Raw genomic sequence first — 14,056 nt, forward strand, 5'->3', positions numbered from 1 at the left:
CCAGGATGATTAGTTTGGGTCAATGAGGCGTGCTGGGTAATTTTATGCCAACTTGACACAGGTTAGAGTCTTTTGTGGGAAGGGAACCCCAATTGAGAAAGTGTCCCCATGAGTCTGGAAGCCTGTGAAGCATCTTCTTAATTCGTGACTGATGTGGGAGGACCCAGCCCACTGTGGGTGGCGCCACCTCTGAGCTGGTGGTTCTGGGTTCTATAAGCAGGCTAAGCAAGCTAGGAGGAGCAAGCCAGTAAGCAGCACCCTTCCATGGCCACTGCATCAGCTCCTGCCTCCAGGTTCCTGCTCTGTTTAAGTTCCTGTCCTGATTTCCTTCAACGATAAACAGCAATATGGAAATGGAAGCTGAATAAACCCTTTCCTCCCCAGCTTGCTTCTGTCATGTGTTTACCATAGCAATAGTAACCCTGGCTAAGACACAAGTGTACCAGACTTAATTGCGCCACCACTCCCTTTTGACTTCAACTGATCTACTGGATGCCAGCTTGTTGTACAAAAGGTTTAGAGTGGCCAACAGTATACACACATGCAGGGGCCGTTGAGATGGCTCAGTGGGTAAAGGTGTTAAGTGGGTAAACCAGGCTTGATAACTTGAGTTTGAGTCCTGGAACCTACTTGGTGGAAGGAGAGAACGGTCCTCTAACATGACAGTTTACATGTCTCCCCGACTCACACACAGAATAAATAAATGCAATAAAAAACTTCAAAAGTAAAAACATTAAAATTAAGATCCAAAGCCGGGCGGTGGTGGCGCACGCCTTTAATCCCAGCACTTGGGAGGCAGAGGTAGGCGGATCTCTGTGAGTTCGAGACCAGCCTGGTCTACAAGAGCTAGTTCCAGGACAGGCTCCAAAACCACAGAGAAACCGTCTCGAAACCCCCCTCCCCAAAAAAAAAAATTAAGATCAAAAGCTGGATGCATATCCAGCACCTGGGAGGCAGAGACAAGAAGATTACCACAAGTCCGAGGACAGCCTGGGCTACATAATAAATTTTAGACCAGCTATATACAGTGAGACACTGTCTCCAAAACAAATAACAAAACAACTCACAATACAGGGTTGGCGAAATGGCTCAGTAGATAAAAGCGCTTGCCACCATTAGTCCTTGGGACCCATATGGTGGAGGGAGAGATATGACTCCCACAGGTTATCCTCTGATTTCCACATGTGTGCTATGGCATGCGCACATATAAATAAATAAATGTACCCGGGTGTGGTGGCATACGGTTTAAATCCCAATAGTTGGAAGGCAGAGGTGGTAAGATGTAAGTAAGCCTACTCTACACAGTGAGTTCTGGGCCAGCCTGGGCTAAAACAGTGAGACACCATTCTTTAAAAAAACAAGACAAAACAAAACAAGTAAACAAACTAAGGACACCAGAAAGAGGAGGGAGGGGAGGCGAGAAGAAAGGAGGGGAGGGTGATAAGCACTGTAAACTCTGGTAGGATGGGGCCAGCCTGGGGCTGTCCAGGCAGGCTAGAGCATCCGCGTCCCTTAAGGGATGACAGCTGTTTCTGCCATAGCCAGCTGCTTTTAACACAATAACACCTGACTTCTCAAACAACAGCAAAGCAGGCTTTCTGATTTATAAATATCAAAAGCTGCTATAGTTTGAATCTTAAATGTCCCCAAAGGCCCATGTGTTAAAGGCTAAATCCTCAGCTTGGCGCAGCTGGGAGGTGGAATCTGGGGGAGATCTTTTGGCCACTGAAGGGGTCCCCTTGGCCCCCTTAGTTTTGAGATACCGTTTCACGCCATAGTCCAAGCTAGCCTAGAATTCACTAGGTAGCTCAGATTGTCCCAGACTTGTAGTGGTCTTCCCATCTCTACCTCCTGAGTACTGGTTATAGGCATGCATCTCCAAGGATGCCTGCTCCTCTTCCTCTTGGGCCAGCAGCTTTCTCTATCTCGCTGCTTCCATCACGATGTGCTAGCCCACCAGCTACCCCCGGACAATGGCATAAACTGTATGGACTGAGCCCTCTGATGCCACAGGCCCAGATAAACCCTTCACCTTCCAAACTGCGTCATCTCAAGCATTTTGTCACAACAATGGAAAACTCAGGTTTGAATGTCTATGGTGGCTCTCTTTGTACGGATGGGCAGCCAAGAGGGGAGAGAGCCTTTCAGGTCAGGCTGTACACATCCTGTGCTTTGGCTTGGCTGTAAGGTGTGTGCATTTTATGGACACTTCATGGAGCCATAGGACTGTAATTTGAGCCTTTCCTCTCAATACGGTGAGAGAGCCAGACAGACAGACAGGGTGAAAACAGGAGACTGGCTACATCACGGACTCAGCCTCACCATGAGAGAGGGAACAGACACACATTATAACTTCTAAAATCAGACAGCCAAGGAAGTTAGGCTGTTAAGAGAGGGCAGTGCCCAGGTTCCTGGTGACCATGGACTACTCAAAAACCCATCCTGGAGTGTCCTAAGAGCAAAGCAAAATGGAGAATGGGAAATACAGTTGTGGGTCTGGCATGCCACACCCCCAAGTCTTCCTGGGTGGGCAGGGCTGCTGGGATATCTGTGAGACTGTGCCCTTGGGTGAGGAGAGGGTGTGATTTCTATGCTTCTGTTTTCTTTCTTGGCTAGGTATGCCAGGGAAAGAAATGGCTCCTCCTTGGCACAGGGGCCTGGCAGTCTTGCTCAGCCCTCCTACCCTTTGCCTGGAATGTGAACAAACCTGCTAGAGAAACAAAAACACAAGTATGGGCTTCGTGAGGCCCGGGCAGGGAGACCAGCTGTGGCAAGACTCACCGTGCATGTCCATCATCCCTGGTGACGAGCTGTTCTCTGGAGTGGTCACCTCCGAGCCACACTTCTCATCCTTGCCTTTCTTTTTATTCTTGTTTTTCTAGAGGAGAAAAATGGAGCAGAGACCCAGTCAGTCAATCATGTTCGTGTGTGTGCACGCAAGCGGCCCCAGGGAGTGGCATGAATATTTAATTGCATCAAGCAGTCAGAGCCCCCAAGCCTTGGCAGGTTGTCTTTGCCCGCATTTGAATGTGGCCCACAAGGTGTTCTGTGCCCACCTTGAGGGGATTCCGAAAGATAATCTCACCTGTCTGCAGGGCTGTCACCTTCTGCCAGGCAAACACTCTGCCTAGAGGAAACTTCATCTAGAGGGAGAAACTACGGGAATGGTCATGGTCACCCTCATGTTGGCTGGAGCAGGTACGGCCATGGATGGTCTTGAGTCCCAGGGCAGCCATTCTCAAAGTGTTGGGAAGGATGGAGAACTCAAAGAGGCAGTGGGAGATGGAGAGGGATGCTTTAGGGGTGCTGGGGATTAAACCTGGTCCTCACATGTACTAGATAAGTACTCAGAAGGTGAGCCACACCTACGGCTCAAGGGAACAGAATCATTTAGGTTTCTATGAGTGATGGTAAAACACTCCTAAAATAAATCATGGACATTCTGATCAATCAATGTAACAATACAGAGACAAAGGCAGCTCTCTTTGGATTTTAATCAGAAAGATCCATGAGGCACAAACATGTTAAGATACCTCAATATCCCCTAGGCAAAAAGGAGCAGAGCAAGCAGCTGCCAGCACTGTTGGGGTGTGCTGAGGGGCTGTATCTATGTATGCAGCTGCCAGCACTGTTGGGGTGTGCTGAGGGAACTCTATCTACGTGTGCTTCTGGAAGGATAAACACAAAGTGGTTACACGGGTGCCAACAGGGATGTAAACTCAAGAGAGGGTGTGTGCAGGCAGGGCAAAAGGCAGACTCAGGAAGAGATATGCTGCAAAATTAATATTTAAATAGGGCTGAAGAGATGACCCAGCTGTTAAGGATCTGGCTGCTTCTGCAGAGGACCCAGGTTTAGTTCCCAGCACCCATATAGTGTCTCACAACCATCTGTAACTCTAGTTCTAGGAGATCCAATGCCCTCTTCTGGTCTCTGCGGGAACTGCATGTATGGGGTGCACATACACACATGCAGACAAAATATTCATGCACATAAGAAATAAGTAACTTTCTTTTAAAGTAACACTTAAAGTACAAATGAACAGAGGCAGAACATATATATGATTCCTGGTGGCATGGGGAGTGACTGCTAACAGGTACTGATGAAAATGTTATAGAATTACTAACTTTTACATTATATTTATTTAACATGAATGCATGTGTGAAGTGTGTATGTGGGGGGGGCGTTGCAGAGTGCATATGTGAAGATCAGAGGAAACTTTCAGGAATTGGATCTCTCATTCTACTATGTGAGTTTCAGGGATCAAACTCAGGTTGTCAGGCATGGTGGCAAGTGTCTTTACTACTGAGCCATTGTAGACACTTCTGATCCCAGCATCCTGTGGTATGAAGAGACACAGAGCCTCATGCATGTTAGGCAAATATTCTACCATGGAGCTATACCCTCAAAGCAAAAATTCACTCTTCCAAAGAATGCACTTCAGCCTGTAATCCTTGCATGACAGAGGCAGGAGGAGAGAGAAAGAATTCAAGACCAGCGTGGGCTGCAGAGCAAGACCTTGTCTCAATATATATACATACATATGTGTATATATACATATACATATATATAAATATATGATGAAACAATGAAAGCCAAAATGTACACTTCAGATTCAGAGTTAGCAGGGCCATAGTCATTCAAATTCCTCGGCTAGAATTTATAACAGGAGCTGGAGAGATGGCTCAGCAGTATGGGCACTTACTGCCAAGCCCCAGGACCTAAGCTGCATCCCTAGGACATGGTAGAGAGAACTGATCCCCTCAAGTTGTCCTAACTTTCACTCATGTGCCATGGTACAATGCACACACACACACACACACACACACACACACACACATATAAAACAAATAAAAAGAAAATAACATTTGAATTTTGACACCTGTTTTTCTTATTAGAAAATAAAAACTTCAAAAACGCTGTTTTGAGAAAGATGGTATAACCAAGTCCTAATTGATTATTTTTATCTATTTATTTTTCTTTTCAATTTTGGTTTTTTGAGATTGACTGTCCAGTCTGGCTGTCTAGAAACTTGCTATGTAGACCAGGCTGGCTTTGAACTCAGAGATCTGCCTGCCTCTGCCTCCCAAGTGCTAGGATTAAAGACGAGGGCCACCACTGCCCAGCTCCTGAGTATTCTAAAACCTTAAAGTTGACCCTTCCCCCACCACCACGCAGATTCCTGGTTTAACTTTCAGAGAGCTGTCTGAGGTTGGGCCCAGGAATCTGCATCTCACCCAATTGCTCAGCCCTAGAAGAGGGTTAGGCAGCACACTCCTGAATGGCTCAGAGGTGAAAGGGCCTCAGCATTTCAGGAAAACTATGCTAAGTATTCTCCAGGCGACACAGTGGGTACAGAAACCACAAGCTTGGCATGGCTCCTCTACTACACAAGGAAGAGGGCGGAGGGCCCCGGTGAGGTGAGGCACCCAGCCTCACAGGTCAGCCAGGGTTCTTTGCCCAGGTGGGAGCTGTCCCATCCTCCCCACGGCCCCCTTGATCATATTCCACTTGGCACTTCCCTGATGACTGTTTCATGCTATTCTATAATTATCTGCCCTCAGCGAGATTAGAAATTCCTTGAGAGCAGGGACCACATCTCCTCAGATAACAGCCATCATTTCTACACCACCTAATGATGCGCTGGAGGCAGGAGCTGCCTGCGAGGACTAGGACCAACCTGCCTTTTGTCCAGTTACGTGAGGATGGGCCAAGCCTTGGTCTCTTTATGATAAGAGGGACCTTGGTGGCTTCAGAAACCCAGGTCAAAATGAGAAGGGTTGCCAATCACCTAAGTCCCAGGCCAGTATCAGTCTCTGACTCCCCGTGAGCATGTGATCTCAGCGGTTACTGAAGATGGGTCATAGGGGCAAGCTCCTTGTGAGGGAAGCTTAGCCTCTATCTTTACTGAGGTAGCTGCTGACCCATAACAAAACTTATCAACCATGGCCATGTTGCTCCCAGAAGCAGCTGGGGCCAAGCTCTCATCTTCTCAGAGGAGGGCATTAAGTGTGGGTATCCTGGGCAGGAGTGGGCATGGAGAGGGCCGGTAGGACAAAGGCCTTTTGGGGTGGGAAGTGGGTTGGCTGCCTGCAAGTATCCTTCTCCAGGGCCCAGCATGGTCACCACGGTCAGCTCCATCCCACCTGCCTCACTTAACCTGCCTGTAGCCCTTCTAGGGGGTGGTGCAGGCAGGCATCCCTATACCAGGCTCTCTCACTCCTGGTCCACCAACAGCCCCAACCATCAGAAGGCGCTTGAGGAACAGCGAACACACACATGTCAAAATCTGAGAGACTTGAGTTTGAGTCTCCGTTTTGACATAACTGTGTAACTTTGGGGAAGTGGCTGTGCCTCTTAGAGATCATGTAAAGAGATTTGAAAAGATAGCAAGTGAAAGACGATGGTATGAAGCATGAGCATGGGGCCTGGCAGATGGATGGGTGTTCAGGATGGGGTCACAGTGAAGGCAGAGGCTTGATATAGCTGGGTACCACACTGCCTGCTCCTACTATCCATAGTGCACAGGGTCCTAGGGGGAGCATACCCAAAATAAAAGTGTGGCTTCACCTACACTCTTAACACAGAGGACAACCTTCAGGGGACAATCCCTGGGCCCTACCCTATTCTAATCTGGGGTACGACTGTAGGGGCTAATGACACAGGTCCAGGGGGCTCTCTAGGCCTAGGCTGGGCTCTGTCCCTTCCAAGCAGTTCGGCTTTGGGTCCCCAGGCCAGTGGAGAGAGACAGACAGTCTCTTCTCCCTGCAGCATGGAGGCCACCCTGGGTAGGGAAGGAAGACACCACAGCCTTATGTACTCACGTCATCAACTTTTGGCTCCGTCACAGGAACCCACTTGTAGATTCGTAGGGACGTGTCGCCAACAGTCACCCATTTCTTCTCCCTGCAGGGAATGAGGAAGAGCCCGTAACCAGGGGGCTTTGGACTGGACTCTGCTAGTGGGTGGAAGGTGACAAGGATCACAGCTACAAAGAGCTGTCTGTGTAGCCCAGGGGCTAAGACAACAAGGTTTGATCACAGAGATATGGCTGGAATCCCAGTTCCGCCCTTGGTGGCTGGGGCCCTTGGCTTTAGCAAGCCTCTCTTTGCCTACTCTCTCAGAACCCAGACAGCAAGCAATGGCCCTGCCCTCCGATCACCTTCCCTTCACAACAGTTTAGGAGCATGGGGAGGGGGCGTTGAGAGGCAGGCCGAGCCTGGCCTTGTGGGGACAAATCCTTGCACCTATCTTTCAGGTGAGACTCCACATGGACCATGGACTCCTGGTCACCCGGGTTCTAAATTTTCCCAGGACAGGATCCAAGTGCCCAGCTGAGAGAGACACAGGTGTACAGATAGGGAGGAAACAATTACAGGCCGTGAGAAGGGAAAGGGGGCAACGGGTTTCATCAAGGATAACAACTATGCCCTCTCTGAGCCACTGCCATTTGCTGGGCTATTACTGTCAGACAGTGTCATGTCTTGCTCTAAATAGTCAGAGGCCATGTACCTGGGCGGGGACAGGCACAACTTGGGAAGAGTCACCAGAGGCACAGGTGAGGTTTGAACTCCAACTGTCTGAGCTCCCGCTTGGTCATCTCAGGGAGGCAGCCTGAAGTTTCATGGTGTTCAGAAAGGAACCCAGCTGATCCGAGGGACCCACAATGAGATGAGAGATCAGGCTCAGACAAAGGCATGGCTGCAAAAGTCCCACTGCTACCTAGGCAGTGTGAGGACTTTGGCTTCTCCACCCAAACTCTCCTATGTCTTCCCTCGTATGCTACTGTGACACATGACAGTCTCCGCCATGTCACCACTGAGGCTTCAGGCAGCAGTGTGCATGCGTGTGTGCACACACATGTATGTGTGTTAACCAAACCATACACCTTCATCCACAAACTCTGCCTACCCAGGTCTCCTAGTCCCCGTCAGCTGTGGCCTGGCCTTTATCATTAAAGGAGACCATTTCTGGTAGCTTCCATGTGCTAAACACAACATCACAAGGCCATGTGTGGCAGCAGAAATCACCTTCCCACTTGACAGATGAAGGAAGTGGGACCAAGAAGGTGAATCCAAACTCTTGGCACCACTGTCAGGCCCTGCCCATGCTCCTTGGGCATCCCTCTCCTGCCTCCTGGGGCAGAGGGCACAAGCCACAGGCCCACCCTTTCACTCTCTGCCCAGAAGGTACCTGGAGAGAAAGGGCTGCTCCCAGGATCAAGGTCGGTGACAAGAGAGAAGCCAAGCTCTGGGACCCCTCCCCGCTCTCCTTTCTCAGACCACAAAAAGGTAGGAACACGTCTTGTGGGTGAGGAAACAAGTAGCCCAGCAACTTTTCCCACGGCCAAGGTCACACAGACAAAACTGGGAGAACAAAGAGTGAATATAGGTTGTGACGCAGAGTCCACCTTCTGCTGTTCTGCTGCCTGGACTATCCTAGAGACCACCTGGGGACAGAAGCTTCTAGAATCAAAAGGCCAAAGTCAGCGCTCACAAACCCTTGACTAGCTTCCTTGGGCTGAGCCTTAGTAAATCAAGCAATTCAAAGTTGGAGTATATTAAAAAAATTTTTTTTTATTTACGTAATTAACTCATAATACAAAAGCCACGCTTCAGGTTGAAAAACACGCCTGAGCTCTGAGCCTCCCAAGATGACAGGAACCAGGGTGAATGTCTGAAGTTATCTGGCTATGTTGTAGGCCACCGGCTGCACACCGGGTCCTTCTTCCCAAGCTGGTCACCCCAGAGAGAGAAAACAGTCCGCAGCACTATCAGGTGAGGACACTGATGGTGCTTTGGAACAGAGGCAGGCATCAGAGACTTGACCTTGGGAGCTGGGTGTGATGGTGTACAATTCTAGCCACCTGAGATCCCAGCTCTTGGGAGGCTGAGGCCTGATGACTCTAGTAGGTCCCAGGGGGCTCTAAGCTCCATAGTGAGTAATAATAATAGGGGCTGGTGAGGTGGCCTGAGTTAGGTCCTCAGAACTGACCTAGTGGAAGGAAAGGACCTACTCCTACTCCCACAGGCTGTCCTCCACCTCCACAAGTGCACTGTGGACATGTGAGTGCTCCCCCCCTTCTTGTGCGCAAGCACAGACACAAAATAAATAAAATAAAAAATAAACAACCCCAGCACTCGGGAGGCAGAGGCAGGCAGATCTCTGTGAGTTTGAGGCCAGTCTGGTCTACAGATAGAGTTCTAGGACAGCCAGGGCTACACAGAGCAAACTTGTGTACAAAAAAAAAAGGGGGGGGGATCTGACCTTGGGATTGACCTTTGACCTGACCTGGGACTTGGCCCTTGGTCTCCCAGGAAACCAGACAGAGCTTCACAAAGGCACTGTCTCAAGCCCATCATTGGGGGACCACACAGCTGGCTGCTCCCATGGGGGATTAGACAATTCCCATTACCTTACAGCAAGGGCAGCAAGCAATTGGCCAAGAGGCAAGTCTTGTCTGACCTCAAAGCCAGTGGTGGCACAAGCCTTTAATCTCAGCAGTTGGGAGGCAGAGGTAGGCGGATCTCCAAGTTCAGGACCAACCTGGTATACAAGAGCTAGTTCCAGGACAGGCTCCAAAGCTACAGAGAAACCCGTCTGGGGGTGGGGGGGTGGGGGATTGACTAAATTACCAAAGCAGAAAAGAATGAAAGAAAGAGAAAGCCATAAAAATTCAGATTTTTGGCTACTCTCGAAACATGATCTGGGGCCCACATGCCCCTGGAAGGCACAGCTTGCTCCAGATGACACACATTGGCTCCCTCCCAGCACCACCTCTCACCATCCGGGAGACATTCACACTGACCACCAGGCAGCACCTCAACTTAGCCACAAAACTACTCAGCATGGAGCCGGAGTCCCCCTGCGTCCATGGCCCCCGAAAACCAGTTTTCCTCCCGTCTACCAGAATCGAGCTCCTGCGATAAAAGGGTGCAAAGAAGCACCAGATGTGGGGCTCTAGCTCCAAAGTTCTTCCCCAGCCCAGGCTCTTCCATAAATCACAGGGATCCATCTCTAGATTCTCAAGGTCAAGGTAAACCCCAGTGTGCCCCAGGGATCCCCAATGACTCCAAAGAGCTCTAAATCTACCTTTTTACATCCACTATGGGACTAGTCTTTGTCACCTTGGAAGACCTGTCCTCATCCTCATCAGGTAGGTCTGGGTGTCCCTCAGAAGGCCCGTCTCAGGGATGGGTGGGAAGCCCCCATTAAACTGGCCACTCTGCCTTCGTGGCAACTTGTGAAAGGACCCCTTGGGCCAAGGCTGAAAGGTGCTGGACCAATGCCCACTATGCAGCTCTGACCTCTCTGTCTTTCCCACTCATACTGGGCCTCCTAAGCCTGGCCCAGTGGCCCCATTTCTCCAAAAGGGGTCAACCATTTTGTTCTCCCTCAGCCATATTCTGGCCATTTCACACCACACCAACCTGTTTTGCCGGGACACCAGACAGAAAAGAGAAGGGAACCAGCTGCCAACTGTGGGTACAGAGGCCATAGCTCACACTGGCTTCTTCTGCAGGGCAAAGGAAGGGTAGGGCCGGCCGCGTGAGGAGATACACTACCCTAGGCTTTTGGACTGAATAGAATGGCAGGCACCTCAGCTCTCTTCTGGTTAAAACACAGAATGACTCGTTGATTTTGAATTTTTCAGATAAATGAATAACTTTTCAATACATGTTATTATGTGTATTTCACGGAATATACTTACACAAAGTGGTGTGTGTGTGTGTGTGTGTGTGTGTGTGTACAGGCTGTAGACAAAACCTAGAGCCCTGTGCATATTAAGCTCAAATGCTACCACTAAAGCACTAATCTCAGCAGAAAATTTCATTTATTTTTGCTTTCTGATGAGAGAAGCTTGAATGTAGCCCAGGCTAGCCTTGAACTTACTATGTAGTTGAGGCTGGCCTTGAACTCCTGGTTCTCCTGCCTCTACAAAAGTGCAGTGATCATAACCATGCACCACCCAGGGAGAAAGGTTTATTTTTTTTTCAATCATTTTGCTATTTATCTGAAATTCAAATTTAGTTGGGTGTTCTGTATTTTCATTTGCTAATTCTGGCAACCCCATGTCTCAGCCAGTGGTGAAATGCATGGTTGGTGGCCAGTTAATAAACAGCAGCATTGCCTTCAGGGTTCATCACCAGACAGTTGTACAGGCAGAAAAGACCAGATTCTGCCCCCAAGAAAGCCCCCTCCAATTTTGTTAAAACGGGGAGGGAAACAAAACCAAAATTTCTACAAAGGCCATTTACAAGGGCTCCTGTGTACCCTGGAGACTCCACAGACTAGCCTGTGAGTCCAACAGTTCAAGAAGGTGAGGGGGCACAGAATCCCAGGGTTGCCAGGGTTAGAGAAGCCAGTTTCATATTCTGCCCAAGGTCATACCAAGGAAGAGAAGTAGAAACTTAACCAGGAGATCACAAAGTCTGAGGATCTTAGGGGTCACGATATTCTTATTCCCCCAAAACATGGGGAAGAAGGCAGCCACATCCCCCACTCCAATCCCAGGCTTGGCAGGCAGCGAACCGGCCAGGACTGAAGCCTCCAGGCCTGCTGCTTTGGGGCCCGCAGGGTGGAAAGCCCCATCCCTCCATCTGCCTGTCCTGCGGAGCAGCTGGCAGACCCAGCCGCAGCTGTCACAGCTTACATGGGCCCCTTTCTACCCTCCAGGCCGGTGACAGACAGAAGAGACTCGCCCAGCTATCAGTTCTTTCTTTGCACCGGGACTGAGGCAGAGGAGGGGGGCCACCTCAGCCCTCCCTTGAGAGTCCCACAGGAGAGGGGGCACTGCGTTGTTTTCCTCCGTGTTTTGGCCTGCAGCTGTTTCTGCCATTTTTAAATGGCTCCAGTTGGGCACTGGGAGCCTTGCTCAGCAGGGGAGCTCCCAGCACCCAGGACTTGGATCTCAACTTTGGAAAGCCTCCCCTTCTCACGGTTGTGAAAATTCTTTGTCCCATTGGAGCCAAACCCAGCCCACGGCGGGCATCCGGCCATCGGCAGACAGCCCTTTCCATAGGAGGCCCGGGAGCACGTGGACTTTATTGATTTTTCTCCTTGCCTTTTTTTGTTGGGTTTCACTCTGAAAGGACAGCTAACTTGTGACACCACCAGACCTGAGACAGGCCGAGTAGTGTTTAAAAAAAAAAGACAACAACAACAGAGACGTTACTCATGAAATGACACCCCCAAAAGAAACCGCCTGCAGTGGGGCCTGGCCAGTTTCTATAAAGGACAGGACCAGCCCGCGGCCGCTGACACTTGGGAACACCCTCGCGGCGGCTCGTCTTCCTCTCGGACCCCAATGAAGTCGTGAGGAAAAAAAAAGAAAACATAATAAAGTTGAAATCTGGGGGCAGGGAGTTTTCAACAAGTCTGACCCAGCCTGGTGGTGGACTACTGGCGCCTCCGGCCTGGCCTCTGGGGCCGCCTCGGAGTCAGATCCCGACGAGGCCCGTGAAAATGTTCCATCCTACTAATTATAACGAGGCCACGCCGGGCACGATCTAATTTGAGCTTGAAAAACACGCACGGCCCACACCGAATCTCGCGGTCCCCTCCTCCTCCCCCAGAGCAGAGAACAAAAACAACGATCGCTCGCTCTCTCCGCAAAACAAACACCAGCTCCAGCTTGGAGAAGGCAGACACGGCCCAGGACTTGGCTTCTGGCAGCAAACATCGCGTCCCCCGAGCTCCCAGTACCGCGCGGAGCGGGTGGGAGCCATGGGTGCCCCGCTCCCATCCGCGCCACCGCCTTCCCAGCGCTCGCCCCCATCTTCCTTCCTCGCCCGGAGCCCTCGCTCCAGGCTGCCCAAAGCGCTAAATTTAAACGGCTCGCGCTCTGCAAACTCCGCAGACTCGAGGGCGCCAAGGCCTGGGAGGCGGGGAGCTGCGGGCGGGTCGGGGCGTGGGGTGGATGTGTGTGCGTGTTGAGGGGGGGACTCCGGCGCCGCGCCGCCCCGGGAGAAGACGGCGGCCCGCTCCGCGCTGCACAATGGAGCTCGCGCTCTGCCCGCCGCCGCCGGCATCACGGCCCCGGCGCGCGGGAAGCCGCTTTCATGTGACTTGCACAAAAAAACGAAATGGCTTCTGGGGCCGGCTGCGAACCCCCCTCTCCCGAGCTCCGGGCTGCAGTCGCCGCCGCGGCCGCCGCGGCTGTCGCCGCCACCGCGCCAGGTGGGCGACCCGCGCCTAGCACACCTGGGCAGCGGACGCAGCCCCCGCGGGGCGCAGGTGACCCGGGCCGCGCGTCCTCGTCAACTCCGGGCCCGGGGGCCGCTCCGCCCCGCGGCTCTGTGCGCTGGGTCCGGGCTTGCTGGCGGCCGCGGTGCGATGCAGCGAGCCGGGGCGAGCGAGCGAGCTAGCAGGCGCCTCGGCTTACCATTTGCGCACTTTCTCGATAGCCGCCATGACCCTCTTGATATCATCTTTGGCCCGGCTCCTGGTCTCGGCTCGAACCGACCTGCCCGACATGGTTCTGGCGGGGAGGGAGAGAGAGGAGAGAGAGAGAGGCTGGGGAGCGCGCCCGCCGGGTCCTGCTCGCGACACTCGCCCGCTCTCTCACTCGCGCACAGACACACACTCACACACTTACGCGCACACACAAAGCCTGGTGCCGCCGCGCGCCCGGGGCCCAGTGCGCAAGCGCCGGGCGGCAGCTGCACAGAGCGAGGGGGAGCGGCGCGGCCGCCAGTAGTGCGGCCTCCGGGTGCCGCCGCCCTCCCCAGGGAACCGCGGGGACCTCGCCCCGGGAAACGATCAGGGGTGACCCCGATCTCCCGGCACGCGGGACTGGCCCGCGCGCGGACTCCCTCGGAGGCCGCAGTTGCGGCGGGAACCCCTCCCCCCAAGACACACACCCTGGGGGTGGCAGACTGGAGGCCGTGGGTGCCCTGGTCTTGGGTTGGTGGCCGCGGGCGCGATCGTGCAAGTTTCTTGTCGGCGCTTGACTTCTAAGAGTTAGAGGCGGCGGTTCCGGACTCGTGATCTTGGGAAGAGTGGAGACGCCGGTCTCTGGCCAGTTAGCTGCCTTGTTGAAATGTGCGAGCTAGGACG

At 52.1% G+C, this 14,056-nt stretch overlaps 1 protein-coding gene across 1 annotated transcript in view; it reads right to left on the reverse strand.

Moving 5' to 3' along the window:
* The window catches only part of Bcl7a (BAF chromatin remodeling complex subunit BCL7A), a 34,401-nt gene extending 20,769 nt beyond the window's left edge, over positions 1 to 13,632 (reverse strand). The window contains exons 1-4 of the mRNA XM_041648942.1: positions 13,596 to 13,632; positions 13,383 to 13,478; positions 6,823 to 6,904; positions 2,782 to 2,878 (exon numbers count right to left, since the gene is read on the reverse strand). Of these exons, the coding sequence (XP_041504876.1) occupies positions 2,782 to 2,878; positions 6,823 to 6,904; positions 13,383 to 13,474 (271 nt within the window). The 5' untranslated portion in view covers positions 13,475 to 13,478; positions 13,596 to 13,632. The remainder of the gene's footprint in view (positions 1 to 2,781; positions 2,879 to 6,822; positions 6,905 to 13,382; positions 13,479 to 13,595) is intronic.
* Positions 13,633 to 14,056: the final 424 nt, after the last annotated feature.

This window comes from Microtus oregoni, unplaced genomic scaffold, assembly GCF_018167655.1.
Source record: "Microtus oregoni isolate MIOR12 unplaced genomic scaffold, Mior012 000003F_ref0000135, whole genome shotgun sequence".
NCBI lineage: Eukaryota > Metazoa > Chordata > Mammalia > Rodentia > Cricetidae > Microtus > Microtus oregoni.